General features: G+C 36.4%; 1 protein-coding gene across 1 annotated transcript in view; it reads right to left on the bottom strand.

The window, feature by feature from the left end:
• PLA2R1 (phospholipase A2 receptor 1) overlaps positions 1 to 15,084 on the bottom strand; it is a 130,845-nt gene that overhangs the window by 62,714 nt on the left and 53,047 nt on the right. The window contains exon 11 of the mRNA XM_008059349.2: positions 6,761 to 6,930. Within this exon, the coding sequence (XP_008057540.1) occupies positions 6,761 to 6,930 (170 nt within the window). The remainder of the gene's footprint in view (positions 1 to 6,760; positions 6,931 to 15,084) is intronic.

Genomic DNA, 15,084 nt, shown 5'->3' on the forward strand with positions numbered 1-15,084 from the left:
ATATAATAGGAATGTTAACAGACATGGAGGACAGAGTAAGAATGTTTAATCTGAGTAATTGGAATGATAAAAGGAAATATTAGGAAAAAATGGAGAAGAGGTCATATTTAAAGAGATAACACCTGAGAATTTTCCAGAGTTGTATAAAATCACTCATCTTCAGGTTGAGGGAGTTCAGTGAAAAGGATCCCAAATTCAAGGCATCCCAGATCACAGAAGAAATGGCATGTTAGTATATGGATACATCTAAACAAATATTGACTGCACATACAACAATAATAATAATAAATTTTCTATATGAAACAGATAAGACTTTTAAAAAACTAGACAGCAATAGCAAATATAATTTGGGAGCCATTTTAAAGATGAGAGTAAAGATAGTGATTAACTTTTGATATTGTTGATTTTGCTAAGAATGCATGTTGAATAGCTACTATAACAACTAAAAGAATACACTCTGAGAATATAACATCCAAATAAGTAAAGGGGGAAAATAAAATGAGGAAAGAAGAAGAAAAACCAATTCAAAGAATGGCAAGAAAGAAAAAATAACAACAAAATCCATAGGACATACAGAAAGGACATAATAAAATGGCAAAAATAAATCAAATGACATACATAATCACAAAAAATATAAGTGAGTCAAATTCTACAGCTAAAAACAAAGGTTGTATGAATAAGGTTTTACAAATTTTGATATCCTGTTTATAAGTGATACATTAACTATAAGCACACAAAAAGATTAAAAGTTAAAAAATAAAAATATATGAACAAGGCAAATACTAATTAAAAAATAAAGGAAAAGATAATTGTGAAAGAAGAAGAGGGTCATTCAGATTACTATACTGATTTTGATACCACAGAGAAGATACAGCAATTTTAAACTTGCATAGTATGTCTTAATAACATAGACTCAAAAATATGTAATGTAAGAAATTGAGATTAGTACAAGGAGACATTTACAAATTCGCCATCAAAGTGGAGATATTTAACACTTTCAGTAATCGATAGAACAAGTAAGCAGAAAATAATGAGATTATAGATGATTTGAACTATGCATTTAACATAACCTACTGGCATATTTGAAACATTGCAAGGCCGAGCTGGGTGGCTCAACCTGTAATCCCAGAACTTTGAGAGACCAAGGCAAGTGGATTGCCTGTGCCTGCAGGTTCGAGACCAGCCCAGACAACTTTGTGAGACCTCGTCCCTACAATAAATCAAAAATTAGCCCGGCATGGTAGGTAGCACAAGCCTGTAGTTCCAGCTGCTTGTAAGGCTGAGGACGAAGGATCGCCGGATCCCAGCAGGTCAACGCTGGGGTGGCCGTGAGCATGCGTGTCACTGTGCTCCAGTCTGGGTCATGGAGTGAGACGCCAACTCAAAAAAAAAAGAAAGAAAAGAAAAAAAACATCATATGTAGCAAAAGCAAAATCCATATCCTTTTCATGTACACATGAAATTTTTTTTTTTTGAGTTGGAGTCTCACACACTTTGTCGCCCAGACTGGAGTGCAGTGGCACACTCATGGCCACCTCAGCATAGACCTGCTGGGCTCTGGCGATCCTTCCGCCTCAGCCTTCCAAGTAGCCGGAACTACCGGAGCGCTACGATACCCGGCTAATTTTTGATTTATTGTAGGGACGAGGGCTCGCAAAGTTGCCAGGGCTGGTCTTGAACCCGCGGGCTCAGGCAATCCACTCGCCTTGGCCTCCCACAGCATTGGGATTACAGGCTGAGCCTGGCCATATGTAAAATATTTACAAAAATTGATCATATGTAAGGCCATAAAACCAAGTTTAAATTTGAGAGGATAGGCACCAAACAAACCATATTTCTTGATCCAATGTAATTGAATCAGATGTTAACAACAAAAAGAACTAGACATGCCTGTACTTTGGGGAATTAAAAAAAAAACTTTTTGTATTAATTCAAGTGTCAATATCATATTCACACTGGAAATTAGAATATATTCTAAATTTAAAAATTGTTAAACACTATGAAATCTTGTGGGATGCAACCCAAGCAGTACCTTGAAAGAAACAGAAAGTCTTAATAGTCTTATAAGCATTATAGAAGCTGAATTAGTGGTTTTAAAATATTTTCAAAGTTTGATCTGTATACCTAAAACATAGGTACTACCTAAGAGCTTTTTTAAAAAATGCAGATTCTTGGACTTGACCTTAGATCTACTGAATCAGAATTTTAACTATATCAAAATCTACAGGGCTTTTCTTTTTGTACATTATAGAATGTAAGGTTTGTACTAGTAAACTAATTCAAATATGTATTAAAAACATATATTATAACTAAGCTAAGTTTATCCAAAAATACAAAGATGATTTATTATAATAAAGTAATTTGTTACATCAACATATTAGAGGAGAAAACCTTAGCACTGTTTCAACTGAATCAAGAGAGTGTTGAGTAAAATTCAACATCTATTAATAATTTTTACAAAAGAACCCCAAACAAAGGACAATAGAATAAATGGTATTATTGTCTGACTGATCTCTTTTCAGCTACATTGATCTTATTTTAATTTCTATTTCTCTTTCAATGTCACATTGCTTGAATTACTATAGTGCTATTGGCACAGAAACAAGAAATCAGAATTTAGTTTATGTTAATTATGGTATTTCAAATCAGTGGGTAAAGGGCGGATTTAATTAGATTATAGTGTTGAAAACTGGTTATTATCTAGAAAAATTAAAATGAGATATTCCCTGGAACACACTTTTACACATTCTAGATCAAGCAAAGTTATGCATTTTAAAAAAACTGTAAAAATGTTAAAATCAAATATAATACTATATATTTTAAATATTCAGTTGAAGAAGACCTTCAGAAAATACAAAAATCTGAAAGCTAAATGAAAAATATAAACATATTTTACTATGAAAAAGTTTAAAATTTTTGTGTAACAAAATATACCACAAGAAAAATTAAAAGACAAATAGTAGACATGGAGAAGTTTTTATTAGAATATAATAACTCTACCTATCACCATACACAAAAATCAACTCTAAATGGATCAAAGACTTAAAAGTAAAACCTCAAACTAGAAGAATCTTAGAAAATTCAGGAGATACTCTTATGAGAATCAGAATAAGCAAGTGCTTTCTGATCAGAAACTAAGTGCTTTCTGATCAAAACTCCAGATGTTCATGCCATAAGAGATAAGATAGACAAGTGGTACCTCATTAAACTGAAAAGCTTCTGCAAAACAAGAAACCATCAAGAGAGTAAGGAGACAGCCCACAGAATGGGAAAAAAATATTTGCCAACAGTATATTTGACAAAGTCCTAACATACAGGACCTACAAGGAACTCAAATGTGCCAAAAGGAAAAAAAGCAAGCAGCCCCAATAAAAAGTGGGCAAATAGCATGAATAGACACTTCTCAAAAGAAGATACATGGGCAGCCAGCAGACATATGAAAAAGCACTCAGCTTCACTAATCATCAGAGAAATGTAAATCAAAACCACACTGAGATACCACCTAACCCCAATAAGAATGGTCATCATTATTAAAACAACAGATGCTGGCAAGAATGTGGAGAAAAGGAACTGCTTCTGCACTGCTGGTGGGAGTGCAAACTGGTTCAATCTCTATGGAAAACAGTGTGGCAACTTCTGAAAGAACTAGACATTGACCTTCCATATGATCCAGCAATTCCCCTACTGGGAATATACCCAAAGGAACTCAAATCATTCTACACAAGAGATACCTGCACATGCATGTTTGCTGCAGCACTACTCACAATAGCAAAAACATGGAACCAACCATGCTATCCACCAAAACTGGACTGGATAAAAAAAAAAAGGTGGTGCGAAATTCTTGGGAAGATGGAGGCGGAGTCCCAGTGTGCGTGAGTGTACGAAAAATTTTATGCATGTGTGGTATCAAAATCAGCATAGTGTTCTTTTTTTGTTTTGTTTTCTGTTTGTTTTGTTTTTGAGTTGGAGTCTCACTCTGTCACCCAGAGTGGAGTGCAGTGGCCGCTCCCGGCCACCGCAGCCTCGACCTGCTGGGCTCCGGCGATCCTTCTGCCTCAGCCTTCCGAGTAGCTGGAACTACAGGCGCGCGCTACCACGCCCGGCTAATTTTTGATTTATTGTAGAGATGAGGTCTCGCTAAGTTGCCCCGGCGGGTCTCAAACCCGTGGGCTCAGGCAATCCACTCACCTCAGCCTCCCAAAGCGCTGGGATTACAGGCTGAGCCACCACCCTGCTAGCATAGTGTTCTAAGTGACCCTTTTATTCTTTCAAAACTAACCTTCCCTTAAGTTAGATAAGGTTGTAAACTGATAATGCCTTAGTAATAGTTCTACTTTAGGCCATTGTGCTCATACTTATGAACAAAGGCATCTATATATAGATATTTGTTGCAATGTTTCTGTAGCAGAAAAGAAAATAAATTTTACCTAATACCTCTCAAAAGCAAATTGTGAGTTATACATACTATGAAATTCTATGCAGCTGTTTAAAATGTTGACTTATAAATATTCATGTGGAAAGTTCTCCAAGACAGATTAAATGAAAAAAAGTAAATAACAGAAAGATGCAATTCTAGGCCAGGTGTGGTGGATTATGCCTGTAATCCTTAGGGAGGCCAAGGTGAGAGGATAGTTTGAGACCAGCATAGGAAACATAACAAGATCTAGTCTCTACAAAAATAAATAAATAAATAAAAAGTAAGCCAGGTGTGATGTCATGTGCCTGTAGTCTCAGCTACTCATTGCCTGAGCCCAAGAGGTAGAGGCTGTGGTGAGCCATGATTGTGTTACTGCACTTTAGCAAACTGAGCAGTAGACTCAAAAAAATAAAAAGAAAGACATTTGGACTCAAAAAAATAAAAAGAAAGACATTTGCAATCCTATTTTTATTCAAAAATTACATATATGCATGCAAATGCATAGACAGACACCAGCAGGATCTCACCAGTTAGCAGTGATTATTTCTGAAAAGGAAAGTGTGTTGATGTCAGGGAGGTGAAGAGAAAGATGTAATGAAGAACTTCCACATTTTACTTAGTGTACTTCTCTGTAATTAGAGCATCTATATAACTTATCATCTAAACCTGGAAAATTTAGAGTAAAAGTATCTGCTATTAATTGCTTTGGGATCATAGACATAAATTGAAACTCTTCGGGGTAAATGGGACTCTTGGCCACATTATCTATAGTGAGAATATATTCATGACTTAATGGTTTAATTTTAAAAACCAGTAGCACATTGCTAACCATTGTTTAGAGCTGAAATTAGCAATCCACCCTGGACTGGACTTACATAATTATGAGAAAAAAGACCTGTATGACCTCTTTTATGTTTTTGTATGAGGCCACTAGGTACTATTCCTCCCTGTGTGACTTAGTAAACAATGTTTCTTTACCTTGATTATGTAGATCTTCAAGGATTGAATAATCTGCATAAAGAGTCTACAACCTTTAGGGAGGGAAGAGCCTCAGTCCTCTAACACATTTCCTCAAGATACAAACCTAGAGGTAACCTATTGCCTGTTGTCTCTTGGGGTTGCCCTGATTGAAATCCATGGACAAGAAAGAGATCAAGACATCTACACAGGAGCTCACCCTGAGGTACAGGAGGGTGTTGGGTCTAGGCTGTCACCCTACCTTTAATTCAAGGGTTTTAAGTTTTTTCCACAGAGACTGGTTCTAGTGTAAGCTATAGCAGAAGTCATCAGCTTTTTTGGTCCCGGCTACCCTGGCACAGTTTCATGCTTTGAGATCCAGAGCTGAGCATATGAGAATGAACTCACAGAGTTGTTAGCTCTGAAATTGTGTCTACCACAGGTGTGTCCATCCACGGTACTTAGAAGTATAACCGATCACTCTGGACTGAGTAAGATCCTGAGATTCTTGGACAGTGAGGGAGAATGAGAAGAAAGACTTTAAAAGGGATATAAAAATGTGTATTTATTTATTCTTACATGTTTAAACTTCAGTCACTTTCAAAGTAGTTTCTGTTTGATACCTATCGAGATGCTTTGTCCACTGCTCAAAATATTTTTTGAACGCATCAATTTTGATGCCTTTAGTGCTTCTGTAGCTTTTTGTTTGGCCTCTTTCACATCAGCAAAACAATTCCCTTTGAGGAATGCTTTCAGCGGGGAAACAAAAAAGTCACTTAGGGTGAGCTCAGATGAACAGGTAGGATGGGGAACGGAGGCCATGGAGAACGGAGTAGTTTTATTGGTCAAAAACTACTGAACACTCAGCAAGGTGTGGGCAGGTGCACTTGTAATCATTCATCATGAAATGGGTAAAATGATTGAAAGAATCTCCAAAAAAAATTTCACTGAAGCCAAACGCTGCCTCTTACAACAATGCTGGCTGGTATACCAATGTCGATGGGTTCCTAGAACACTTGCCTAGCAGGAGAAGCCTGTACTATGAGGGGCCCACCCTCCAAAAAATAATTCCATTTCTTTTTAGGGGGGGATCCCCCCTTGTATGCCAAATGACTTATATGGATTATACTTTTTAAAATGACCAGGTCAGTATAGTGAGAATGGGTTTGTTATAAAAGTGAATTTGGCTCTTTAAAAAAAAAAATTGACCAGCCACATGTTGCCTCCCCTAAATGAACCTGTGGTGATCATTTTAGTTGATTCAGGCATTAAGAAAACATTAAGAAAGAATCAAAGGAGGTGTACCAAGGGGCCGAAGAAATCTGGGGCAAAGAAAACAGGAGCAGGAGGTGAGGAAGAGTCGGTGATGCGATGCACTCTACTCACGGGGTTGGTACGCGTTCCAGTGAGTGTACTGCACTGGCTCCGGGGTCTGCCCAGTTGCCTTCCAAGTGTACTCTCCTGTATTATTTTGGTCTTGAAGAGCTATCCAAAAATAACTGTCCTTCGTTTTTACCACACCGCTGATCAAACTGGTAATAAAAGCTTGTTCAAACCTTAAGAAGGGGAAAAAGAAGTGGTTATATTAAGTTTCTGAGCAATAAAAAATGTCATTAAAACATAATGAGTTGCACAGAATGGCCCAGAGTAAGGATTTCTCATTAATTCTTTAGACCATGGAGCAGAAAAATACCCAAAGACCTTGAACTCTACTAATACATGTCAAATGTCAGTGCAATTCCCAGAAATACATGAGTGAGGAGAATTTGACTCTTACAGATGGGGCTTAATTCTTTCAAAGGATAGGGTCCAGCCTCAGTTTCAGGATACAGGTAGGAAAGTTCACAAGGACAGTAATATATTTCTTGGTGTAAGATGTGGCCTACTTTGTAATTAGGCCACATACCACACACCATGTCATGATGCGTATGGAGTGGGGTTTAGCAGGAGGGAGGAGAAAGGATACTCAGGTTTTCTGAATGAGCATTTATTAAGACTGAGTTCACATGTACCACCCTCACCACTGCACCACGCTTGCCTGGGGAGAAAGGAACAGGGATTGGAGTAGCAATTTTGTGTCTTCCAAATCATTATGTTCACAAGCACAGGTACGCCTTGGCTTATTCAGACATGTTCAAATCTGCATTTTCACTGAAGAGAAATATAAAAACCTAGTACCAAATCCAAGGCAGTATACCCACTAACATATTTCCCAAACAACGAAATGAATTGGTAATCCATGATTGATTGATGACAATGCCCCCTTTCCAGTATAAACACATCAAAAGCAGAAGCTAGAACACTTGTATAAATGCTTCCAAATGCACACCTACTAAGAAAAATGTATTAAGATTTAACTAGCATTTTTCAGCTATGTGTGAAACTGTCTTGAGAAAGCTATTTTTAGAACATATTAGGTTAAAGGAGACACATTTCAAAAGTGGTGACTTCTGGTCAGACCTGCTGAGTCGCTGAGAAAGGAAAGGCCTGATGCCATCACCTGGGAAACCTAAGAAGAAAGCACATTAGAGCTTTCATCCAATTTTGGATTTTTTTTTTTCTGTGCATCCTTAATTATCAAGGGAAGCAAAAGCAATGGGGTCACTTAAGAAAAGAGGAGTCTCAAAGGAAATAGGGGAGGAAAAAAAGAATAAAAATAAGTAAAAAGTGCCTTATGGACATAATTAGCAACATTTAGAGATCTTAGGTGTCTATGGTATTCATCTTTGCAGGGGATATGGATTTTCAGCAGGCTTTAGTAAATATTTTCTGCAGGTTCTCTATTAATAACCTAAGTAGCACACTTTAAAATTAGAGAAATTCTTTTTTTAACCTTGCAAAAATGTGCTTCAAAAAGAAGGAATATAAGACTAAATATTGCCTATCTGCTGGTTGTAATGTTCCTCACACTTCTGTTGGTCTCTCGTAACATGCAGTCTGTTATTCTTGACCTCTTCTGAGGTAGAGTAGCATGGGTATCACCCTCACCTGGTCTTGAAATTGTAGAGTTAGAAGCCAGCAAAATATTGCTATGACTGGGACCACTATTTTCTGTGCTGGTTCTACACCCAGGGGTGTTGCTGGCTCTTCCGTTAGCTTCTACTATGGCATTTATCAGACAATGCAGGGAAATAATTAATGCTGTCTGTAAACTTGAACTTGGATATCAATATTCATGATATTTTGCTTTTGTCCCCTGTTAACTATAGATTTTTTTTTTTGAGTCAGAGTCTCACTCTGTCACCCACACTGGAGTGCAGTGGCACGCTCATGGCCACATCGATGCTGGGCTCAGGTAATCCTTCTGCCTTAGCCTTCCAAGTAGCTGGAACTATAGATGCACACCACCATGCCTGGCTATTTTTTTTTTAATTGTAAGATGAGGTCTCGCCATGTTGTTCAGGCTGGTCTCAAACTCCTGAACTCAGGCAATCCTCTTGCCTCTACCTCCCAAAGTGCTGGGATTGCAGGTGTAAGCCTCTGCACCTGGCAAATTGTAGAGTTGTAATTGTAGATTTATTTAGTCTACTCTGATTTGATATTTTATCCTCATTTATCATTGCTTAAAACAATAAAGGCTTCTGATTTTTAAATTGGCAAGTATACCTCTAAGCAGTTGCATATAATACTTTTTTGCATTAAATCCTAACTGCTAAATCAAAACAAAACTCTGGTTTTCTTGGTCCCATTTAGAAGATGGCACTGTTAATAAAGTATTTCAGCAAATATGTCTTTCTCCTAAGCCATACATTCTAGGAAAATTAAGTCTGGATAACTACATACAATCTCTTCAGTATCTGTTTTTAACTTATAAAGAAACAGGAGGACATTTTATATTCTTTGTAACTCTGTTTTCAAACGTTAAAAGGGTTGTGAAAATTCTGGCTCACAGTAATAGAGCAGATGACCTTTCAAAGTTTTTTCTGGCTTGTGTTTTAGAATTATTCATAGGAGACCATTCCAGAGTTTCATAATATATGGCCTTTTGTCTGGTTTCACTGAGGTTGTTTCATTCAAATTTTGGTATGACTTAAGAAAACAAAAATAGCTATATGTTCATTTTTTCATATTATTATTTGAACCAGGATAGCATGCTGGAATTCAGTAAAATAAAAATTGTTATTCTTCAAAGAAAACAAGTAATTAAAAATTTTGCTTATTTAAACCTACTTAGAAGATTAAACTTTTGGGGGGAATAATTCTTAAAATCAGAAAGAAATCAACTTCTTAAAAAAAGATAAGAAATTGGGCCAGGTCTGGTGGCTCACACCTGTAATCCCAGCACTTTGGGAGGCTGAGGTGGGAGGATTCCTTGAGCCCAGGAGTTTGAGATCAGCCTAGGCAACATAGCAAGACCTCATCTGTACAATAAACTAAAAAATTAGCAAGGTGTGATGGCATGCATCTGTAGTCTCAGTTACCTGGGGGCTGAGGCAGAAGGATCACCTGAGCCCAGGAGGTTGAGGTTGTGGTGAGCCATGATCATGCCACTGCCCTCCGCCTAGTGATAGAGAGCACTGACTCAAAAAAAAAAAAAGAAAAGAAAAGAAAAAAGAAATCAAGAGTGTGTGTTCAGTGTAAACAAAAAAATATTTCTTGAATTTTATAAGTCTGACAAAAAATTTGCTCATTTTAAATTAATTACATTTTAATTTAAAAATACAATTTGAAGGTAGCAATACATTTTTAGCATGCATTAACAAACTTTTTCCTTTAAGGATAAATATTTTGTACTTCAAAAACTGTACGCTTCAAAAAGAAGGTATTTTATACTTAATCTTTAATTGAACATTATATTTCTTCATCGATTTAGTCAGTGTAGTTGAAAAAGATTTTTCTCATCTGTGAATAACATCATACTTAGCCGACAACAGTACTATAATGACTGTGTTTGTATTACCTAAAACAAGGGATCAAAAAGAAAGTAATACATTGGAAGTAGCTTCATTAGAGCTATTTCAGTAAAAAAATAGTAGTAGTCTTTTATATATAATGAGGAGGTTGGGATGAACAGCTTTGAATTAAGTAACAGCAACTGGATTTCTCCCAATGACACAATTGTTAATATTTTTCATTCCATTTTCAAATAATTGACTTTGTTCCTGAACTAATATAAAAATGATCAATTTCTTTCTCTGTTCTTTACCAAAGAATGAAAATAGACTATCAGTAGTTTTAAAATGGGAGACACACATCTTGACACAAATCATCAGAGGTTTCTGGTGGCTTTCCCCCAGGAACTAGAAATGTTGATTTGAATATTGTTTCTTGTAAAAGATTACAAAAGAAAGATAGACTTAGAAAATGTACTTACTATAGACATCATAAATAAACCTGGAAGAGCAAATTCCAAACTGCCAGTGGAAGTGACCTTTAGGGAGAGGCAGGGTGGAGGAAGAAGAAGGTGAGGTAAGGGGGTGCCTTCACTTTTAGACTATATTATTCTGGCTTACTTGAACCGGTACCAGTGAGGATGTTTATATTGTATAATTTTAAAAAGATAATAACTAAATGTGTTTTTATAAAGAAAGTTAACTACCTTACACACACACACACACACACACACACACACACACACAAACTTTTAGAACAAATAAATTAATTCAGTACACTAGCAATGAACAAATTTGAAAAGGCAATTCAGAAAATGATTCCACTCCCCAAAACAAACAAACTTAGGAATAAACTTAACCAAAGAAATGAAAGTACACTGAACACTGGAAAATGTCGCTGAATAAAATTAAAGACTACAAATAAATGGAAAGACATCTTGTATTAACAGCTTAGAAGACTTAATATTGCTAAGACGCCCATACTACCCAAAGTGATCTATACATTCAATACAATCCCTATCAAAATTTCAATGAGATTTTTGTAGAACCAGAAAAATTCATCCTAAAGTACATATGGACTTTCAAGGGACTCTGAATAGCTAAAACAATTGTGAAAAAGAACAAAGTTAGAAGTCCCACACTTCTTGATTTCAAAACTTACTACAAAGCTACAATAATCAAAGCAGTGTGACTGGCATAAAGACCAACACATAGACCAATGGTGCAGAATAGAGAGCCCTGAAAACAAACCCTTGCATACATGTCAAATGATTTCTGACAAGGGTGCCAAAACTATTCAAAAGAAAAATAGCAGTCTTTTAAACAACTTGGGAAAACTGGATATCCACCTGCAAAATATTAATGTTAGGCCCCTACTTTTCACCATGTATAAAATGAGCTCAAAGACCTAAACATAACAGCTGCCCCTATAAAACTCTTAAAAGGAAGCATGGAGAAAAAGCCTCATGAAATTCCTTTTGGCCATGATTTCTTGGATATGACAACAAAAGTTCAGGCAACAAAATAAGAAATGGATAAACTGGACTTCATCAAAATTGAAAACATTTGTACATCAAAGGACACTATCAACAGAATAAAAAGGCAAGACACAAAATGGGAGAAAATATTTGCAAATCATATATCAGAGAAGGGATTAATACCCAGAATATATAAAGAACTCCTACAACTAAACAACAGAAAAAAACAGACACTCCAACTAAAAAATGTGCAAAGGATTTGAATAGACTTTTCTTAAAGATGATCTACAGATGGCCAATAAACACATGAAAAGATGCTCAACATCACTAATCAACTAATGAAATGCAAATCACAACCATATTGAAATACCACTACACACCCAGTAGGATGGCTATTATCAAAACAAAAACAACCAGAAAATAGCAAACATTCAGGATGTGGAGAAATTGGAACTCTTATGCACTGTTGGAGGGAGTGTAAAATGGTACAGCCTCTATGGAAAATAGTATGATGGTTCCTCAAAAAATTGAAAACTAAACTATCATATGATTCAGCAATTTCGCTTCCAAATAACTGAAAGCAGGGACTCCCAATATATCTGTACATTCATGTTCTTAGTAGCATTATTCACAATAGTCAAATGATGGAAGCAACCCAAATGTCTATTGATGGATAAATAGATAAAATGTGGCATACACATACAATGGAATATTAATCAGCCTTTAAAAAGAAGGAAATTCTGACATATGTTACAACATGGATGGATCTTGGTGACAGGCTAAGTGAGATAAATCAGACACAGGAAAACAAATACTGTATAATTCCACTTATATGAGGTTCTTAGAATAGTTAAACTCAGAGATAGAAAAGAGTAGTAATTGTCAGGGGCTAAAAGGAGGGGAGAACAGGCAGTTTTTGTTTAACAGGTAAAGAGTTTTCATTTGGGAGGATGAAAAAGTTTCTGCTTAGCTTCCGAGTTCCAGGCAGATCCCGTACCTGCCTAATCATCATTTCTATACTTAACCCCGAATTGTACCCCACATATTTAAAACTAAAAATTAAAAAAAAGAAAAATTTTCTGTATATATGATGGTGGTGGGTGAACAATAATGTTAATGTACTTAATGCCATTGAACTACACGCTTAAAAATGACTAAATTGGTAAATTTTATGTTTATGTATATGTTATGTATATTTTACCACAATTAAAAATATTAACTGCAAAAGTGTTTTGGGAGATATGGCAAACTGAGGGAAAGAGCAGAACTGTAAACATGCTTGCAAACAATGCACACTTAAATCTAGGAGAAAACGAGATATTGTAAGATTTATTACTTTTGACAAAAAATTATAAAACTGAATGCCATGAGATTATTTTGTATCAAATATTCCAAGGCTCATTGATTCAAGATTAGATATACATGCATTTAGACAGTTATCCACTGGAACTTTGGAACTCAAGTTTTGCATTCATGCTTTGTCTGGAAACAAAGTGGCAAGGCTCAAAAAAGTTTTCTAACAATCAATAAAGCAAATAAAAATGTGTTATTCAACACTAAAGATCTGTTTTTCTTCCCATCTCTATTCCACAAAGTGTTAAAAGTCCTAGACCAGGAACAGTTGCCTGATAACAAAAGAAATAAGTAATTTGTAGCAGGTGGTTCTAATTGTGCCCATCAAACCTGTCACTCCATTGTGCAGAAGAGTGGAAAATCAATTAGCAACTACAAGCTTGGGTGCTGAAGAGTGACAGGAGTGTTTTAACTCAAACAGGAAATCAGTAATGGGAAAAAATGATTACCAAAACTGCTGGTGGACACTCCTGGATCTGAGGAAACTTTTCATCCATTGTCCAACCTTTTCACACAAAAGATGCTGTTAGAGAATATTTCAACATGTATTGTCACTCAAAGAGCAGTACATTGTGGACCCTTATTTCTTTCCTGATGGGGTCTGAATCAAGAGTCTAAGTCAAAAAAAATCAAGAGTCTAAGTCCTTTATCAGTACAAGGAGGTTTTTGACAGATTCTCTTGGGTTTTCAAGGTATAGGATCATGTTGTCTGCAAAGAGGGATAACTTAACTTCCTCTTTTCCTGTTTGGATACCCTTGATTTCCTTTTCTTGTCTGATTGCTCTAGTTAGGACTTCCAACACTATGCTGAACAGGAGGCGTGAAAGTGGGCAACCTTGTCTTGTTCCAGTTTTCAGGGGAAATGGTTCCAATTTCTATCCATTCAGCAATAATAATAATAATAATAATAAAGAGCATGGGGCTTTTCTTTCCTAGACTTGTAGGCCTGTGTTGGAGTCACTGCTTTGCATGAATGCACATTTTTGAGGTAGTAGATGTTATCTGACTCGGAGAGATGCCACATTCCTGCTCACGTGTAGTCCTTCAGGGTTTGGTGAGTGGGGAGCACAAGGCAAACCAGATGGGCCTAGGAGACTGACTGGGATAAAAACAAACTTACCTGTGCCACAGTTCTGCTTTACAGTTGGACCACATGTATGTGCTAGCTACTGAATACAGTTTACCAAAGAACACATTCAAAATATTCACAACATATCTTTATATCCAGTTTAGGGGAAAATGAAACAGATTTTTTTCCAGACACTTTCTATCATTTGTATGAGGTCCCTAAAGGGTCTATAGAATACAGAGCATTTCTTCTAGCAGATTTCTGCTTTAGCTTAGGTCACTTTGGCACTACGGGCTCTCTACAATGTTACTCTGAGTTTATCCACTTATTGTGTTATTCCACCTTCTTCCCATGTTTCATGTGTCTATGTTTAAACTCTTCAGCTTCTGGGATGCAAAAGGCACTGGACAATTACACCATGCCTTTTATTTCTTTTTTATAGCATGTCAGTGTTTAATATGCCACCTTTCACAAAACAGGTATTCAGTAAATAATTTCCTCATAAATTCTTGGCTATTAATTTTTTGTGTGGTCAGGTAACATGTAAAATGTAATTAATACAGAGGTATAGAACAGACACTCAATGAATATTAAACAATAACAGAATAGAGATTAAGACATAAAAACTGTTGAAATAATTAGACTTATTTTCTTCAGTGAAAACATTATTAAATTATAATTAACAAAAGAGCATATAACTTCGTTGGTCATCCAATGTTGACTCACTGACTGGAAAATTTCCAACCCAAGGTGTCCTGGGAACCTTTTGGGTGAATTAGCAGATTGATAAAGGCTTCCTTCTGCCTGGTAGCTATATCTGGAAAGGAGGAAGGCAGAACTAAAAACATAACTGAGGCCGGGCTCGGTGGCTCAGCCTGTAATCCCGCGCCTTTGGGAGGCTGAGATGAGTGGATTGACTGAGCCCGCGGGTTCGAGACCTGCCTGGGCAGTGAGACCTCATCTCTACAATAAATCAAA

Source organism: Carlito syrichta, unplaced genomic scaffold (genome assembly GCF_000164805.1).
Source record: "Carlito syrichta isolate Samal-C Ts95f unplaced genomic scaffold, Tarsius_syrichta-2.0.1 Scaffold304002, whole genome shotgun sequence".
Lineage (NCBI taxonomy): Eukaryota > Metazoa > Chordata > Mammalia > Primates > Tarsiidae > Carlito > Carlito syrichta.